The following is a 20,046-nucleotide window of genomic DNA, read 5'->3' as shown; positions in this document are numbered from 1 at the left end:
ACAGAAATTACTTCAAGATCATTCTCAAAGACTCCTTGAAAATCCTTACTGATATGGAAATTCTTGGTCCTCTGTCACTCAAAATGGAGAAACATAATTGGGAGGGCACTGAATTTCTCAAATCTCTATGACAGTAGCATGGAAGGCCATGTTCATACAGTGGTAGCAGCACACCACAACTCAATGACCCCACCCACCTGCCCCACTCTTCACCAATCGCCCCACCAACGGATTCCAAAGAAGACTCTTCAGTCACTTCAGAACTCACAGAATTGGAGGGAAAGCAAGTCATCTTTGTTCCCAAGACTAAGTGGACCTAGGTACAATGTCAAAGTCAAAGTCGAGTTTACTCCTACTTACAATCATTATTTTAAGACAAAAGATGTTTCAAAATATAAATTGGTACTCAAAGTAATTATTTCAAAATGTTGTGTAAAATACAAAATATATTTTAATAATAATTTAATTGACAGTGATATTCATATACAATGACATACATTATTGAAGTAAGCACACAACTTTCGCCCTAAGGATATGAAAAAATCTCTTCAGACTCTTTTCACTTACCTCACATTGTAATAATGTGCTTGGGAAAAGTGCTTCTGCATTCACTGATATATTTTTTGATAAGTGTCCACTTCTTACAGACTTTATAATTATGCTGAAATGTGTAATTTTCCCATTTGGCCGTTTAGGTAGAAACCACGTCACATTGGCAGCTGTGTGGTTGACTGCTGTTGCAGTAAGAGATAAAACTGGGCCAGGAGCTAGAAAACACGAGTTTGAAAGTAAAAAGTGAATGGTCTGCAAATAGTTATCTCCAACCTGTAGATTTATGAAAAATGTTTTAATTTATACATCCAGATGAAACATAGAAAATATTATACCAAACATTCATACATCATAGTTAAAACATTACATTTTAAAACATATGTAATGTGAAATTATAACATAATGGTGCTTCTATTTTAAATTTGAACACCACCCTACATATTCCCGGCAAGTAAAGAACAGGCTGCCTCCTTGAGCTACTGAGTGGCTTTTAGCAAGGCTCACAATCATCGACCAATAATGAGTAAGTGGTTTTGGCTGCAGGCAGCTAATCTGGCAATTAACAAATGAGGCTGGCAATGGGGAACCACCTTAGCTACTCTTCCCTCCTCAGCAAGGGCTCAAAAATTTCACTTAAGACTCATTATATGAGATAACATGAACGAAAATTGTTCTCCAAAAAGATACATTCCATTTTACATTGTTCCTTAAGTCACGAAAAATATAAAGACCATTATTCCACATGTAAATGGACTGAACTCATTAGCAATCCTTGAACCTTTTATAGATGTTACTTCGCCATTACTCCATCTAGCTGTTCTTACACTCTTCCTATGGCTAGGGAGAAGTAAAGACATCTACCTTGCAAATTCTTACATAAACTCTATCAGTATTGGCAGTTTCTCAAATAGCATTAAATAATAAACAAGTATCCTCTCCAACTCCACTCTGGCTTTCTGACAAGAAGTAGGTCATCAAATTGCAATCAAATCAAATTCCTCCTCCTACTCCCTACACCTTGCTCAGCATAAATGCCATATGTCTTTAATTGTCTGCATTGCCCTGCCTCAGGAAATGAAATCAATCCAGCAGCACATGATGGAAAAATGTGAAATGCGCAAGCAACTTTTCCCTTTGCCTGAGACGGAATGTCCAGAGTTCTGTTAAATATCTCATCAGGTATTTCAGCAAATGAACTGAATCTACATCACAAATATCCTTGTACATTGCCAAAAGGTATTCCCAACCATATTTATTCATAGCAACATAACATAAATGAATCTAATATAATTTCAATGGAAACAGAGAGCTCCAGGGGTCCACAAACAGGAATCTTTGAAGGTAAATGTTCAAAAAAGTTGTCAAAATGTATATATGATCTTTGTAAGTATGCAGGAAGGAGCAACTCAGAGATCTCCTCAATTGAGATTCCATATTTGAGGGAAATGTTCTTGACTCCATTCTACAGCACACTATCCTCCTCAATCACCACACTGTGATAGCCAAGTGGGAGGATGAAAAGGCAATCTTACAGCTGAAAAACAATGTATTTGAGGCAGACAATATCCCTGCTGCACTATTAAGACAAGATAGAAAAGTAGTTTTGATCTCACCTTCAAATGAAGGATGAACAGTTGGGAAGGCACTGAGCATCTCAGGAGCACCTGGAAGCCAGCAACACATACCAGTCCCACCTGTGGCAGAATTTGTGGATCCCCATTGTATGCTTCAGTCACCTTAGAACCTCAGAACTAGGCAGGAAACCAATTATGCTGTAGTCTGAGGGACAGAAGAAGAAGGAAGAGAAGAATAGAAGAGCAAGAGAACTACAGTGAAGTTTTATAGATCACAGTTGGCATATTTTATCTTTTTCTGGGAACCACACTTTAGAAGGATAAAGATAAAATAAACCTTGAAGATAAAATAGAGAAGACTTACTGGAATTATATAAGAGAAGAATGTTAGTTACTTAGAGAGACCAGAGAAGCTTCCCTTTAAAGTAGAAAAGGTGAAGAGATGTGTTCAAGATTAGTGAAAGGTTTTGAAAAAGTAAATACGATCCATTGGCAGCAGGATCAGAAGTTCAAGGGCATAAATCTAAGATGTACAATGTTTTGATTTATTTCTTCTGTTACTGACTTCATTGTCCAGTAATCAGTAGCATTTTATACTGACAACTTGAAGCAGTGGTGAACTGAGGGTGGACTTACAACATTAACTTTATTTGAATGAACTTACCGCTTTCTGCAGTTACCACCTGGCGAAAAGTACTAAAAGCTCCAATGCCTGCACTGTTCTCAGCTGCCACCTAATGGGTGAAAAATGTGCGTTTTATATATTTAATTCAATTCAAATCTCTAAATTGGCAGCATTCATTATAACAGAATCAGCTTCCAGAAAAGTACTACTATAAATACGTTCAGAATCTAAATCAGAGCTTGAAGAAAATTTTAAAAAACACAATACAATTATAGCACAGTCCAAAGGGTAATATAAGTAATTTTTACATTGTTTATAGTTGGACAGTTTGGCAGCTATGGACTTTGCTACAAAACTGTGTGAGGAAAAGTCAGGTTTATTACTGGACTTTATTTGTAAGTAAACGTTATATAACAAGCAAACAGCATACAGAAATAGATGATGTCCGTACAGATAATAATATTTTTTTGACAAGGCATTTTTATTGAGGTGGACCATGCAGTTCAGTGACGTAGAACATGATGGAGTGGTAGGCTTTATGCACACACAAACAGAACACAGCCACTGCACAAATTGTAAACATTCTATATCACTGGGCTTCATTATAAAGCAAAGCAATTAAATAAATGGAACATAAAAACGATCTTAGGACAAAATAATGTAACTGGATTAGATAAAGTATTTCCCTGGGGCAAGATTAGTGGACCTGGTGATGCAGAAACAACAGAACCTGCAGCCAAAAATATTTCAATGTATGTTCTTTTAAAAAGACAATTTTTCAAGCGCAAAGCATTTTTGATTCTTTACATTCATTATGAATGGAGAGGCACTGTGGTTTTGTTCAAATGAATGGGATTTCACATCAATACATTATATTTAACTAGTTAAAATTAACTAATACATTGTTAATAAATATTGTGTGGTATAGATGCAATATGCACTAATCAAAAGCTCAACTCTAAGTTCATACAATGGAAAATGGAGTCAGGGAATTTGATCCATGCTAGAATTCCTGTTTCTATATTTATTTGGCTTGTTTTGACCAAGTGGTTTACCTTATTGTTCTAAATATTGATTAGAATTTTGAGACTCGATGCACGATATGTACTGTTGTTCTTACTGCTTGTGATGTGTGCTAAATTCTTGCAAGCCATGAAGAAGGACTAGCGAACTTGTAAGTAAAAAGAAGTGATGCTATTCTACTGGAACACTCAAGATACTACAAGATAAGCATAGTACAAACTTGGATCTGTTGGCAGGACATTAAGGAAAAGCAGCTCTGCTGAACATCCATAAAGTTATCTCCATACTTAAAAGGAGAATAGCCGCAAGGTAAAAGGACACACTTCTATTTTTAGATACTGCATACTGTTAAAATCCCAGCGAAGAGCACCACTAGAACAGCCTGAATAACAACCACTGAAATAGTCACAAGGTAAAAAGACATACTTCTATTTTTCGATATTGGTAAAATCCAGTGAAGAGCACCACTGCAGCAGCCAGAATAATAACCACTGAAACAGATACTGTGATTCATTGATCCCTATATGTTCATGAATTGGCATTCAGCTGGTCACAAACATGGTAATTTACTATTGCTATGTAAAGTTATTGATCCATTCAACCTAGTTCTGATGAAAGATCATTGTCCTGAAATGTTAACGCTCTTCCTCTCTCTATTTATGCTGCCAGACCTGATGACTATTTCCAGCATTTTCTGTTTCTATATACAAGATACATCATTGGATTCTCAATTATGCATATCTTGTATGGACTTCAACAAGAGAAAGCAAGCTTTCTCCTTCTAGATTATTTAATGGGCCTTTTACTACATGGGTCATTGTAAGTGATCAAGTAGTGAAGAATCTTTCAGTATAGGTCATTCCTTCTGAAGATATGTTCCTATTTTCTCTTTATACCTTTATTGATTATCATCTACTCCGTAACTGGATTCTACTCCCTTCCATCATGGAACCTCAGCTCTTCTCTTCCCACTGATCTTTCACCTGCCCTCTCCCTGAATTTTATTCCTTGTACATTCAACCCTCAATTTGTCTTTTACACCACTTTCCAACCTTTCCTTCGTACTCTCTTCCAATCCAGTCCCAGTCCATTATAACCTTCTAATCAGAATTTTCCACCCCCAATCCTCTTAATGTCCCATGTAATCTTCTCCAGCAGACACTTCTGTTCCAGTTACCTCAGCCATCCTGTAATCTACCCCCATTCTTCTCATCTTCTCCTTGCCCCTCCAAATCATCTGGTCATTCCCACAATCTTTACACTGCTATTTTCCTTACCAATTTTTCCCATTCTCCATTACGGAATTCAGGGAGGAAATCCTTACTCCATTGTTTGTGTGATTATACACTTGCAGGACCATGAATTGTTGCTTATAATACAAGATCACAAGACAAGGGAGCAGAAGCAGGCCATTCGGCCCATCGAGTCTGCTCCAAGGAAAGGGAAATAGAAATGAGAAATGGGGAATGGGGGAAGAAGAAGAAGAAAAATAAAACTATTCTAATTCCAATTACCGGCCTTATCCCCATATCCCTTGATATCCTGACTATTTAGATATCTATCTATCTCCTCCTTGAACGCCCCCACTGATCTGGCTTCCACTGCTGTACGTGGCAAGGAGTTCCACAAATTCACCACCCTCTGGCTAAAGAAATTTTTCCTCATCTCTGTTTTGAAACTATACCCTCTAATTCTAAGATTGTGCCCTCTGGTCCTGGACTCACCCACCAAGGGAAACAGCCTAGCCACATTTACTCTGTCCTTTCCTATCAATATTTTAAATGTTGCTATGAGGTCCCCTCTCATTCTTCTGTACTCCAGCGAGTACAGTCCAAGAGCCGACAAACGCTCCTCATACTTAAGCCCTTTCATTCCTGGAATCATCCTCGTAAATCTCCTCTGAACCCTCTCCAACGTCGACACATCCCTCCTAAGATGTGGGGCCCAAAACGGCGCACAATATTCCAAATGAGGCCTCACTAGTGCCCCGTAGAGCCTCATCAACACTTCCTTACTTTTATACGCTATATCTCTCGAAATGAATGCCAACATAGCATTCGCTTTCTTTACCACCGATCCGACCTGGTGGTTAACCTTTAAGGTATCCTGCACGAGTACCCCCAAGTCCCTTTGTACTTCCGTGCTTTGGATTTTCTCTCCTCCTAGATAATAATCTGCCCACTTATTTCTGCTTCCAAAGTGTACAACTGCACATTTCCCTACATTGAATCTCATCTGCCATTTCCTTGCCCATTCTCCTAAACTGTCTAGGTCCCTCTGCAACCTTCCTATCTCTTCAATACTCCCTACTCCTCCCCTTATCTTGGTGTCATCCGCAAACTTAGCCACAAAACCATTTATTCCATCATCCAAATCGTTAATGTACAAGGTAAAAAGGAGCGGTCCCAACACCAACCCCTGCGGCACACCACTAGTAACCGGTAACCAGCCAGAACGAGATCCTTTTATTTCCACTCTTTGCTTCCTGTCAACCAGCCAATGCTCCACCCATTCTGTTATCCTACCCGTAATTCCATGACCTCTCATCTTATTAATCAGTCTCTTGTGAGGCACCTTATCAAAGGCCTTTTGAAAGTCTAAATACACAACATCTACCGCCTCTCCCTTATCCACCTTGCCTGTGATTTCTTCAAAAAACTCCAATAGGTTGGTCAGGCAGGATCTTCCCTTCACAAAACCATGTTGGCTAGGACCTATCCTGCCCTGCGCCTCTAGGTATTCCGTAACCCCGTCTTTGAGGATAGATTCCAATAACTTTCCCACCACTGACGTCAGACTAATAGGTCTGTAATTTCCTTTATGCTGCCTCCCTCCTTTCTTATACAACGGAACTACATTTGCGACCCTCCAGTCCTCTGGAACCACGCCTGAATCTATCGATTTCTGGAAAATAATCGCCAATGCCTCCGCTATCTCTAAAGCCACCTCCTTCAGAACCCGGGGATGCACCTCATCCGGTCCAGGAGACTTATCAGTCTTTAGTCCATTTAGTTTTCCTAGCACCTTCTCCCTAGTAATCTTAACTGAATTCAATTCCATTTCGTGAGACTCCTGACTAACCGGCACATTGCTGATGTCCTCCACGGTGAAGACCGATGCAAAATATTCATTCAATTCTTCTGCCATCTCTCTATCGTCCATTATAATAGCTCCTGCACCGTTATCAATTGGTCCTATATCAACCCATGTCTCTCTTTTACACCTTATGTATTTAAAAAAACTCTTAGTATCCTTTCGAATGTTATCCGCCAACTTCCTTTCATAATTCCTCTTTTCTTTCCTAATGACCTTCTTAGTTTCTCTCTGCAGGTTTTTAAAAGCTTCCCAGTCCTCTGTTTTGCCACTAATTTTTGCTTCTTTGTACGCCGCCCCTTTTGCTTTTATTTTAGCCTTCACCTCTCTCGTTATCCACATTTGTGCCTTTTTTCCATTAAAAACCTTCTTTTTTCTTGGAATATATCTATCCTGCAATTTCCTTATTTCCTGTAGAAATTCCTTCCATTTCTCCCCTGCCATCCCTCCAGCCAGCTTACTCTTCCAATCAATTAGGGCCAACTCCTCTCTCATACCATTGTAATTTCCTTTGTTCCACTGAAATATCGATACACCAATTACCAGTTTCTCCTTCTCAAACTTGAAACTGAACTCAATCATATTGTGATCACTGGTTCCCAGTGGTTCCTTTACCTTTAGTTCCCTAATCACCTCCGGTTCATTACACAGCACCCAATCCAAAACAGCCGATCCCCTGGTGGGCTCTTCAACAAGTTGCTCTAGAAAAACATCCCTTAGACATTCCACAAACTCCCTCTCCTGAGTACTACCGCCATTCTGGATTTCCCAGTCCACCTTCATGTTAAAATCCCCCATAATTACCTTCACATTGTCACTCTGGCATGCTTTTTCTATCTCAAACTGCAACTTATCGTCCACTTGCTGACTGCTATTAGGGGGCCTATATATGACTGCTACCATTGTCCTTTTACCCTTGCTATTCCTTAGCTCCACCCACAAGGATTCCACCTCCTCTGACCCAATATCCTTCCTTTCTATCGATTTTATATCACTACTAACCATCATGGCCACACCTCCCCCTCTGCCTACCCGCCTATCCTTCCTATACACTGTGTACCCCTGGACATTCAGTTCCCAATCACATCCGTCATAAAGCCATGACTCGGTGATTGCCACAATGTCGTATTTATTAACCTGTAGTTGTGCCACTAGGTCATCTACCTTATTCCTAATGCTACGTGCATTTAAATACAGTACGTTTAGTCCGGTATCTGCTATTAATTTTGTTGTACTTCTATTGTTCAGCAGATTATCCTGGCTTTCCACCTGTCTATCCTTCTTACCATCTTCACTACATACTACTTTAGACATGTTCCTACATACCTCATCCCCTATCCTAACATTCTGTATCCTAACATCCTGACTTGTTGTACTTCTATTATTCAGCAAATTATCCTGACTTCTCACCTGCCTGTCCTTCTTGCCATCCTCATTGGACTTGTTTCTATAAACTCCCTCCTTTACCTTAGCATCTTGTAACCTAACATCCTGGTTTCCATCCCCCTGCCGGATCAGTTTAAACCCTCCCCTACAACTAAATCAAACATTCCCGCCAAGATATTGGAACCTCTGGAGTTTAGGTGCAACCCATCCTTAGCGAATAGGTCATGCCTCCCCCAAAAGAGGTCCCAATTATCCAAAAATCTGAAGCCCTGCCCCCTGCACCAGTCACTCAGCCACGCATTCATCTGCCAGAGCTTTCTATTCTTCCTATCATTGACACGTGGCACAGGTAGTAATCCTGAGATTACTACCCTTGAGGTCCTACTTCTCAACCTTCTCCCCAATGCCTTGTATTCCTCTTTCAGGACCTCTTCTCTTTTTCTACCTATGTCATTGGTACCTACATGTACCAAGACTTCTGGCTGCTCACCCTCTCCCCTCAGAATATTCTGGACCCGGTCCGTGATATCCCGTACCCTGGCACCAGGGAGGCAACACACCATCCGAGACTCATTGTCGCTATCACAGAATCTGCTATCCGTACCCCTTACTATACAATCCCCAATAACCACTGCATTTTGCTTCCTCCGCTGGACCACAGTACCAGGCACGGTGCCAAGGTCCCGGTTGCTGAGGTCTTCCTCTATCAGGTCATCCTCTCCAACCGAATCTAAAATGAGATATCGGTTTTTGAGGGGGACCGCCACAGAGGTGCTGTCTACAAACTCTTTATAACTCCTATCTATTTCCTGCTCGCTCTCCCTAACCAACCGAAGGTCATCGAGCTGCAGCTCCAGACTCTCAATCCGTTCCTTGAGGAGCCGCATCTCGGTGCACTTTGCGCAGATGTAGTTATCGAGGAGTCTGGTAGTCTCCCAGGGTCCCCACATCTGACACTCCAAACATATGACCAACCCCAGATGCATCTTGCTGAATACTGAGTTCAACAAATAAACTAATAACTTACCCCCTCTCTATTAGTCTCGCCTCTTTCCCGCTCTCGCCGAAGCCCGTTGAGCCAAAGCCTAACCCACTCTGCTCCCTCTCACTCAGCTGCCCGCTCCGACGCTGCCCACTAGATATGTTGGTCTGCTATTTAAATCGCCCGCGCGCTGCCGAGTGACGTCATGCGCCTGCGCAGTCACTCGCCGCTATCACAATGCTCTGGCATTGAAAAAATTCCAGCTCATTATATTTTTTGGTGAATCTGGCCAGAATGAAAAGTTGCAGTGCTGGTGGACAAGAATGGGCAAGGAATTCAGCTGACCTACTCCAGGAAGTAATACCTCTTTCACTTAAGGATGCAACAGTGTACAAGTTAGTGTCCTCTGTTACCCCTACAGGCTGCTTCTAGATTAAGAACATTGTGGTGACCTTCACTGCCACTGGTAATGCAGACTTTGCGGTAAAGATAGATTGCAGGTAAGATTTGCAATAACTCACGAGTGACTCCCTTTACAAATGCAGCAAAAGAAATGGCCTTACCCGAATTTTATAAGCTGCGCCTGGTTTTAGATTGTTGAGAAGAAACTCAGTAGTTTCTGCATGTGTTGAAACTTGAATGAAGTCGGCTTGCTGAACAGGACAAACCTCTTTGTACTCTACCATATAGGATAAAATTCTTCCATTTGGATGTGAAGGGACATTCCATGCCAACATTATAGCAGTTGCACCAATGAGGCCTACTGCAAGACCATCAGGAGAGACTGCATCTGTTAAAAAGAACATGTTTCTTATCAAATAAAGATATTGCAGTGCTATATATTCCTGAATGATGAAGCATTACAATCCACAAGCTTACTACATACATTGTAAAGAAGAACAGAATAACATTAAGGTTAAGTATGGCATTATATATAATGCTTCCACATTATTGGGGCATTCTGTCTACCACAGCATCCCAGTGGCAAGACAACCCACAAAATAAAAAAAACAGCAGTCAGAAATTCTTGTGTTTTTGTATAATAACAGGTCCACTTCGATGGAATGTTTTATAAAGCAGTAACAAATTATCACATTGGAAGAACATTAATAAAGCTTTGATCTTACAGTTCATGATCCTTTTATGTCTCCTCGGTATTTTACTGCTATAAGGCGAGCCAAAACAGCTCTGCTGTAAGCTACTAATAGTATCCTATGTGATGTGAAGGAAGGAAATCTTTTCTTCCTTGTCCTTCTCAACCTGCCTGCAGCCTTTGACACAGTCGACCACACTATTTTCTCCAATTTTTCTCCGTTGTCATCAACTGGTTCCATTCCGATTTATCCAGTCATCATTGGCAATTACTTCTCCTACTGCATATGCAGTGTTTGGGGCTGTTCCTCAAAAGTCCATACTTGACCTCTTCCAACAACATACAGTATTTGTGTGCTGCTCATCTGGAAATTCAGTTAAAGACTTTGACATCAACTTCTACAAGTAAGGACAGAAGAAATAATTGGCCCCTCATGCCTCTTCCGTCAATCAGTAAGATCTTTTACCTCAGCATCACTTCCCTGCACTAACCCCACATCTCTTGATTCCCTTAATATCTGAAAATCTATCAATCTCTGTCTTGAGCATACACAGTGACTGAGTCTCCATTGCTCTCTTGGACAGAGAATACCAAAGATGCATTACCTTCCGGGTGAAACACTTCTCTCTCGTGAATGACTGGTCCCTTACTTGAGACTGCAATAATGATTCTGGACAGCAAGCCAGGACAAAGATCAATTCCTTATCTACCTTGTCAAGCTTCATAAACATTTTGAATATTTCAAGGGAACATCTTTCATTCCTCTCAACTCAATGTTTGGTAACTAAATTCTCTTTGACCTCAGTAACTCCTCTCTTAACTCCTGCATTGTCTCTAAATTGTGAGGCTATTTGTCCAAAACCTAATATTGGAGAGGTAGGCATTTTCAGAAATAAACATTTTGACAAAATATTGACAAAGTATGCTTCCTATTTACTGTCTCCATTCTCCTTTTAGTGACTGTGTGTAACTGATTCAGAACTGGTGTCATTTCTGAACTTGAACTGAGTTTTGGTGTACATGTCCACACCATTACTATGACAGTCGAATACCCAGCCAGGAGGTTCTCTGAGAAGCAATGCAATGTTCATGATGTACAATAGCCAAGAAACCACTGGTCTATAGTCCTGACTTTCTGCTTATTTACAATAAAGAAGTCAGGAAATATGGGTCATGATAACTTGGCCATCATGTCGTAGTGATAGTGTGGACAGGTGCACCAAAACAAGATCAAAAATGACACCAGTTCTAAATCAGTTGGACACAATCGCTGAAAGAAGGATGGAGGCAGCAAATAGGAAGTGCAAATTAAAAACCGCAAGTACGTATTAAAAAAACAATCGTATGTTCCCCTCTTCAGTCGAGTTTATCTTCCCTTCTCTCTTCTTCTTTCATACATTATCACTAACTTTCTGTTTTTGTCCTCCTGTGGCAGCCTGCACAGAGGGATGGTTGCCAGGAGCACATTAGTGTACTGGCGGTGGAGAACAGCATATCTGTAGTGTAATCTGAGTAATTCTCCACCCTTTTAAGATATTGGACAGAAAATGGTAATCTCTTGTCCTAATGGAGCTTGGAATAGACTGTCTGGTTTAGGAGATTGGTGTCAGGTATGTAAAAAGTATGGCCTATCAGAGGTAACTGAATATAATTAGGATCCCAATGCAGGGGCTGTGACATGGGAGAGGACACTGGCACTGGTTTGCTTATCCTGCCAGTGGATTTGGAGGATTTTGAAGAAATAACATTGATTTTATTTCTCCATTGTTCTGAGGTGTCTTCCGCAGGCAGTCCATGTCTCAAAATCATGAAGGTGGGCAGGATCACCGTTGCCCAGTGACTGTGAGCTTTGTGTTGGGTTTAAGATCTTGACCTTCAAACACTCTTTTCCTCAGATGGCTATAGGCTGCGTTGGCACAACAAAGCGATGGTGAATTTCATCATTTATGTCTGCCTTTTGTCGAGAGGTAGCTTCTGAAAAAATGGGAAGTGGTTCATGTTTTTCAGGTCTCACCATGTTGGGGGTGGTGCGGTACAGCAGGGATAGGCTGGTATGTGACCTTTGTTTTGTGTATGCTTCAGTGAACAAGTCAGCAATGGTTTGGAGTTCGACCCTCAAATGCATGCATACCTAAGCAGACCTTTACCCTCCAGCTGAGGTCTACTTTATTGTGCGATGCCTGTGACCTACTCAGACTTCAGCTGCACAGAGCAACTTTGCAAAAGTGATGGTAAAACAAGCCCTGCATGGTGTTTGACGTCAGCACACGTGCCCAGTGGCCTCCATGCACATGTTCATCACATTATGGGAGGACCAGAATCTAATTTAAAGAAATAAGTTACTGGCAACCAGGTACCTGGTTGTACTTCACGATTAGGTTTATGATAAATTTCTATCATGTGGCAAACAAGAAGTTCCGTGCTATGTAACAAAATATCTGGCTCACTAACTTTCACAAACGGAACATACTAAGACTGCTTGAAAACCAATTGTTCTGCAGAAATTATAACCACCTCTACAATACTTAAAACCTTTACACAGCTGTTGCTTCTCAAATCTTTGCAAAAGTACTTTTAGTTTCACTTAAAGTCAGCTGAAGCATGTAGCAGTTGGCTTGAGTTATTGAACATCACAAGTTCACTTACAAGTTTCATTTGTTGTAAATGATCTGCTGACAGACTTGCTAAATGATGAAGAGACTGAGGAGACGGTGATGGTGTACTTTATACCTGGGGTAGCATCGAAAACATCAGCCTAGAATAGTACAAATACAAAAAAGGAGATTCAATTGATATGAAATTCCATTAAATAAAAATCTCATTAAGCTTACATTCTTAACCATTTCCATCCAATTTCATAAGATCAATTTTAATTCACTCAGTTGCGACTGCTTTCTCCTTAGGGTAGCTCTCAGTTTCGATAGACACTTAACAACTTGTGAAAAGCACAAAAAATTACAGACTATGAAACAGAATTTTTTTATAACAAAAGGAGTACCTTTGTCCTTGCAGATCCAAATATGAATGCAGTGAAAGATAAAATAAACAGTATCATCATTATTGAATTTTACATATCACCTCAGTCAGACAAATTCGGCTGTGCTCTGTCGATCGGATTGTGATATGAGTCATGTCATTAAATATTTAAGGTATTTGCTAGCCAGGTACGTAATTAATCTCATTGCGCTGAATATCACCACACTACTGTGTTGCACTATTCATGAATGGCTAGGTGTTTAGAACAAAGTAAATCTTAGGCATTATCCTGCTCACTTTGCCAAAATCAATAAAACTAAGTAAAGCAAAAATATTCTTATTTTCAGTGGAGCTGGTGCAATTCTACCTCAGTACATGGATAACACTTCTGCTTTATAGAAGAAATTTAAGATGCACCAATTGTGAAAGGCATCATGAAAGTCATACCTTGAAGCTGCCATCCCCCAGGTTTGTGATATTAACAAAGCCTTGGTCAGGAATGAGATCCACTTTGTAATTACCATCATTTCCAACAGGTGCCCTCCAGTGTAAAGTAAATCCTGTGGCTAAAATGTTTGAAACTTCCAACATTTGGGGATTTTCAGGTTCTTGAAATAAATGGAGATTTTTATTAGAAACTTTAATCAATATGAAGCAATAGTATTGTAGCAGAAAAATTATTAGTCAATTTCTTGTGCTGTTACTCAGAGAGTCAAGATTAATTGGACTGATCAGATGTAGCAGCGTTAGATGGCAGATGAAAATCAGACCACAGTATGGAAATGTATTTTAACTCCCATTTTAAAGTCATAGAATGTCATAGAGCTATCAACACAGAAAACGGGCCCTTTGGTCCAACTTGTACATACTGACCAAGATGTCTGTCCTAGTTAGTCCCATTTGTCTGTAACTGGCCCATGACCCTCTGAACATTTTCTAACGATATACCTGTCTAAGTGTCTTTTAAACATTATAATTGCACCCGCCTCTACAGCTTCCTCTGGCAGCTTGTTCCACATACCTACCACCCTGTGTGAAAAAGTTTCCCCTCAGGTCCCTTTTAAATCTTTCCCCTCTCACCTTAAATCCATGTCCTTACCCTACCTTGGAAAAAAGACTGATCATCCATCTTATCTATGCCCCTCATGATTTTATATACCTTTACAAGGTCACCCCTCAGCCTCCTATGCTTCAAGGAAAAAAGTCCCAGCCGATCTAGCCTCTCCTTATAACTCAAGTTCCAGTCCCAGTAACATCCTTATGAATCTTTTCTGCACCCTTTCCAGCTTAATGACGTTCTTCCTATAGGTGAGCAACCAGAACTGTGCACAATACTCCAAGTGTGGTCTCACTAATGACTTGCACAGTTGTAACATGACATCCCAACTCCTGTATTCAATGTCCTGACCAAGGAAGGCAAGCATGCTAAACACCTTCTTCACCAAGCACAAGTCAAGCACATTGATATTTTTAATAAGGTTTTGATTTCAAATTACTTATAGTTAATTGAAAAACATTGCAATTGGGAAGCAATTGGAAAGCCCTTTATAAAATGAAATATATTTAGGATTTTTCTTCAAGGAGCAAAGCCTCAATATGGCCTCTGAAGAAAGGATAAAAAGAATAACATTGAGGAATGGATATAAAATATATGGTAAAAAAAATGATATGAAGAAGGACCTGGCAGAAGTTGTGGGGACAGATACATTAGGGACACTTAAGAGACTCTTAGATGGACACATGAATGATAGAGAAATGGGGAGCTACGTGGGAGGGAAGGGTTAGCTAGATCTTCGAGCAGGATAAAATGTTGGCACAACATTGTGGGCCGAAGGGCCTGTACTGTGCTGTAGTGTTCAATGTTCTATGTTATGAGAGACAGGTATGAACAATTTAATAGAAACACCATAGAAATATTCTTTGATAACTGCTTTGAAAATAGAATAGAAAAATAATATTCAAAACTCTTACTTGTTTTTAGCCTCTTCTCGATCACTTCACTCACATCCACGCCTTTAACTGTTTTTATTTGGAAAACATATTCTACTCCTGGAATTAGATCTTTGACCCTGAAATTATTGCCACATAAAGTTGTTCTATATGTTGTTTCATTGATCCCTGGTAAATTATACCTTAACTGTGAATAAAAACAGAAGCACAATTTTGATCGACAATACTTTGTTTTACCTGCTGTACTGCAGTTGATAAGTTTGCCTCATTTCTGAAAATTCTGGGAAGTTGATTTGTCAATTGAAAGTAGATGGTATTTCCAAAAAATGTAAATATATTAATTTTTCTGCATTGTTACTTGAGAAACTACCACATAATACATTTAGCATACAGCCTGAAAGCAAGTCTACAAATAATGTTTATAGTGTAGTCCTTACAAATTTATTTACCACATAAGCAAGAGATTAAAATTAGAGATACTGGAGACTCAAGATTCTCTTTCTTTCTTACTGTGAGGTCAACTGAACTACCCTACAGCTGATGGTACATAAATATCCCACTCACATCAGGTTATCATGATAATCAACTGTTATGATAAGTTACTAGATTAAAAGAGATTCAACTATGAAACAAAGTCTGATTACTGCAAGATTAAAGCAAAATGAAAACAATTTGTGAATATTTTATAAATATAATGATAAGTTAAATATTGTATTTGAAATATAAGCCACAATTATTCATTTTAGTTTTTATTCTACAAATACATCTGCAGAACACCTATTCAATTATTACAACATTCCAATATGACTATAGAAACATATTGTTCGATAATTAATTTTGAATGATAAGGAACTCAATCTAGCTGGTGTAAGCCCACATTGTTAGATGAGCCACATAATGACGCTTGTTCATTAAATATTAAAATATGGCTTCATTTCCACTGAAAGACCATCATTTGTTTCTCAGAGTCAAGCAACATTAAGTTTCCAGAGTCAAACATAAAAATGAAGACCCTACTTAGTAATCAGCTTTCCTTATAAATAGTTGAACTCCAAATATAAAAATGTAGCTGAAGTTAACAGAAATTAAAATAGAAGCTTCATTTACCTCAAAAATATCAAAATCACCCCTTGGAGCCTTCCAAAACAAGTATACAGAGTTCTCATCCTGTTCAACAAACTGCAGGTCCACTGGAGGTTCAGGAACTATGAAATACATACAATGGTTTATTTTAAAAATTTTCTATCCTTATAGGATATTACACAATACTTGCCTGTATGAATATTTGTCCATAAGAAAGTTCAAATAAGCACGAGGTACACAAATCAAATATTTGACTGTACAGCACCCATTTCTTGACACTGATCCAGGGTCCTCATTGAAACAGGCAGTGGGCCAGATCGCGCTTAATCTGGCCCACTGCTTGCACCCTGCTCATGGCTGCACCACCATTTGCTGCCATGCAGCTCCCAATGACCAGAGTCCCAATGCAAGCAAAGTGGGCAGTGCATGACCACCCTGATGGCCTGTGACAATTTCTGCTAACAGAGGCCTGCTTCACCATTTTTTAATGTATCTGAAGGGCACCGTTGAAATTGATTCAAACAATTAAAAAAACAAAACTTACTTAAAACATAAAAAGAATTATTTCAAAATATTAAGCTACTGTTAATTAACTAAAACATAGTGAAATAAAAAAAATCAAAAACCTAGCTAAACTTATCTTATTAATGAAGGCATGTGACCCCATTCAGATGAAGGGGGCTGTTCAAGATGTGCCAGCTATGGCTAGGGTAAACTTGAGTGGCTAGGTATGAAGTGTATCAAGCCGTTGGCTCAGTAAGTTATGAAATGCTCCAACCCCATATTTTTCTTCACATCTTTTGGGTGTTTTGTTTCTCCTTTCATTCTTTGCTGGTGGAAATGCTTTAAAAATGTATCCAGTAGTGAATTCACTTCACTGACCACCACAATTTTCCTGCTTCTCTTTTCTGTTGTTACCAGGTACCTGTGGTCACTAGCTCAAATGTATGACCACAGGATTAGTGGTGAAAGCTCACTCAATCGATGATAATTAACAATGAGCACCCAAACTGATCGGTGACCCGCACCACAGACCACAACTGTCTACATTATTGTGGAATTATAGAAATTTATTGCACAAATGGTGCACAAATTGCACAAATTAATGCCTACAAGCTATTTACCACTCTGCTACGAAAAATAGGTGCTTCCTCTCCCCTGTATCTTCTATTATCATCCCTGTTTGTAAGCTCTTTAAAAAAATAACCAAGTTATTAAGACTCTCCCCCCATAATTTCATTCTGACAAAACCTAATTAATCTGTGTCTTTCTGAATAACAATTCATATTGTCTCTCAGAATTAATCCACCATCAATGTTCGGTGGACTGGCCTGTAATTACCCATCTATCCCTTCCTCTCCTTTAAAACAATGATCAAACACTGGCAGACCTCCAGGTCTCCTGCACTAGTGCTTCAGCCTGAGAGATGGAGGAAGAACAAAAAAAAAGTTTCTGCAATGATTAAAATGATGCAGGGACATAAATTCTGAGTTACACCTCATCCTGCACATCGTTCTAACTTTGGAAATTGGAAGATTAACCAGATTATAATCTTAGTTGATTGCCTTGGCTCTCTAGAAAATTAAAGGCAGCAAAATTATAGTTTAAGGAGTTCAGATGGTTCACTTGGGATTTCACATTTAGCGGTTAATCATGTTACTGGCATAGTGTTTATGTGCATAACAGCTCAATGTATAAGTTCCAACAGGCATGGTATTGTAGTGGTTAGCGTAATGCTATTACAGCACCAGCGACCCGGGTTCAATTCCGGCCAGTGTCTGTAAGGAGTTTATATGTTCTCCCCGTGTCTGCCTGGGTTTCCTCTGGGTGCTCTGGTTTCCTCCCACATTCCAAAGATGTACAGGTTAGGAAGTTGTGGGCATGCTATGTTGGCGCCAGAAACGTGGCGACACTTGTGGGCTGCCCCCTGCACACTCTAAGCAAAAGATGCATTTCACTTTGTGTTTCGATGTACATATGACTAATAAAAAACTCACATGTTGTTATAATAATTGTCGTGGGATGGCTCTTCTTTGTTGCACTTGTTGTTTCAATAGTTATAGAGTACGTGGTACCTGGCATTAGCTTGTCATAGTGATATGTTCTGTACAATATGCAAACATACAAAACAAAATTATTACATTCTTTTAGTTATAACCTTACAGAATCTTTTTTGTAACTCGTTATCTTACTCATCTTGCTGCAAGCACTGTATTGCAACGTAAAGCAAAATGTTCCACAAGCAGATCAGTATTAGTAAAGGTAATTGAACAAAGCAATTTTGTAAGACTGATTTGCTCTTGTACTATATTCATATGCCTAGTGAAGATGGAGACAGTTTAAGTGCTAATTATTCTTCTGATGCATATATCAAATCCCCAGAATAATCCATTTCAAGACCAAGGAATTACTTTTGAATGCAAACACAGGTATATGTTATGGCTTTATTGCCAAGTTTTCTGATGATGTCAAGTTAGGTTGCACAGTAAATACTTTGCATGAAGCAAATGGCTACAAAGTTAATAGATGGACAACATTGATAAATTCAAAGAGTGGCCAGAACTGTGAAAAAAGGACAGTTAATACGTCTATATCTGAGGTCATTTGCTTCTCATCTGAAGAAAAATGAAGTATTTTCTAACATGAGAAATAGAAAGTTGTGTTTTGTCTCAAGGGGTTGGAATACAATGGGGTGGAAGTCATGGCACAGTTATCTCAACTTTGTCTGAAGCCTGTTTAGACAACAACAATTAGTTCTGTGCACTGCATGTCAGAAGGGATGTACCAGCTTTGGAGGAGGGGCACCACAGATTCAAAGTCAAAGTCGAGTTTATTGTCACGTGCACAAGTACATGTATGCACAGGTGCAATGAAAAACTTATTTGCCGCAGCATCACAGGTACATAGCATCATATAAGCAGCATTCACAAGAAAATCATAAATTAAACATAAACTATGCACAATTTTTACAATAAAACACAATTAGAACAATAAAAAGTCTATTTTAGTGCGAAGTGGTCATTGTGTTGCTAAACTGTAGTGATTAGGGTTTTGCCGGTTGGTTCAAGGACTAAATGGTTGAAGGGAAATAGCTGTTCTTGAAGCTGGTGGTGTGGGACTTCAGGCTTCTGTACCTCCTGCCTGGTGGTAGCTGTGAAAGGATGGCATGGCCTAGATGGTGGGAATCTTTGATGATGGATGTCGCCTTCTTGAGGCAGATACTATTAATGGTGTATCCCTCCTGTAGATACTACCAGAGGTGGGGAGGGATGTGCCCATGATATATTGAGCAGAGTCCACTACTCACCGCAGCTTCTTAAATTCATGCGCATTCGAATTGCTGTACCAGACGATGATGCAACTAGTCAGCGTACTTTCAACAGTACATCTGTAGAAGTTTGTTAGAGTGTTCGGTGACAAACCGAACCTCCTTAATCCCCTAAGGAGGTAAAGATGCTGGCGTGCTTTTGATATGGTTGCAGCTATGTGCAGGGCCCATCAGAATGATACTGGTTCAGAAGAGTTATTAGATTTGGTTGCACAGACTAGGTTTGTCTTACACTTGACTGCAGGAGATTACCAAGTGATCTATTAAGTTTCAAATATTTAAAATAGCTTATGGGATAAATGGGGAGAAATTGTTTCCTCTGGAGTCCAGAACAAGAGGCTGTAGTCTTAAAATCAGCACTGAGTCATTGAGGGATGATGT

The 20,046-nt window shown here is 39.5% G+C and overlaps 1 protein-coding gene across 1 annotated transcript in view; it reads right to left on the bottom strand.

Annotated features, from left to right (window-relative positions):
- Positions 1 to 20,046, bottom strand: part of ptprq (protein tyrosine phosphatase receptor type Q) — a 124,965-nt gene that overhangs the window by 82,348 nt on the left and 22,571 nt on the right. Inside the window, exons 15-22 of the mRNA XM_052030707.1 lie at positions 18,335 to 18,441; positions 16,362 to 16,459; positions 15,276 to 15,441; positions 13,752 to 13,912; positions 12,975 to 13,083; positions 9,799 to 10,025; positions 2,791 to 2,860; positions 517 to 767 (exon numbers count right to left, since the gene is read on the bottom strand). Coding sequence (XP_051886667.1) covers positions 517 to 767; positions 2,791 to 2,860; positions 9,799 to 10,025; positions 12,975 to 13,083; positions 13,752 to 13,912; positions 15,276 to 15,441; positions 16,362 to 16,459; positions 18,335 to 18,441 — 1,189 coding nt within the window. The remainder of the gene's footprint in view (positions 1 to 516; positions 768 to 2,790; positions 2,861 to 9,798; positions 10,026 to 12,974; positions 13,084 to 13,751; positions 13,913 to 15,275; positions 15,442 to 16,361; positions 16,460 to 18,334; positions 18,442 to 20,046) is intronic.

The sequence above is a fragment of the Pristis pectinata genome, chromosome 15, assembly GCF_009764475.1.
Source record: "Pristis pectinata isolate sPriPec2 chromosome 15, sPriPec2.1.pri, whole genome shotgun sequence".
NCBI classification, from domain to species: Eukaryota; Metazoa; Chordata; class Chondrichthyes; order Rhinopristiformes; family Pristidae; genus Pristis; species Pristis pectinata.
This window is presented reverse-complemented; position numbering and strand designations above follow the sequence as displayed.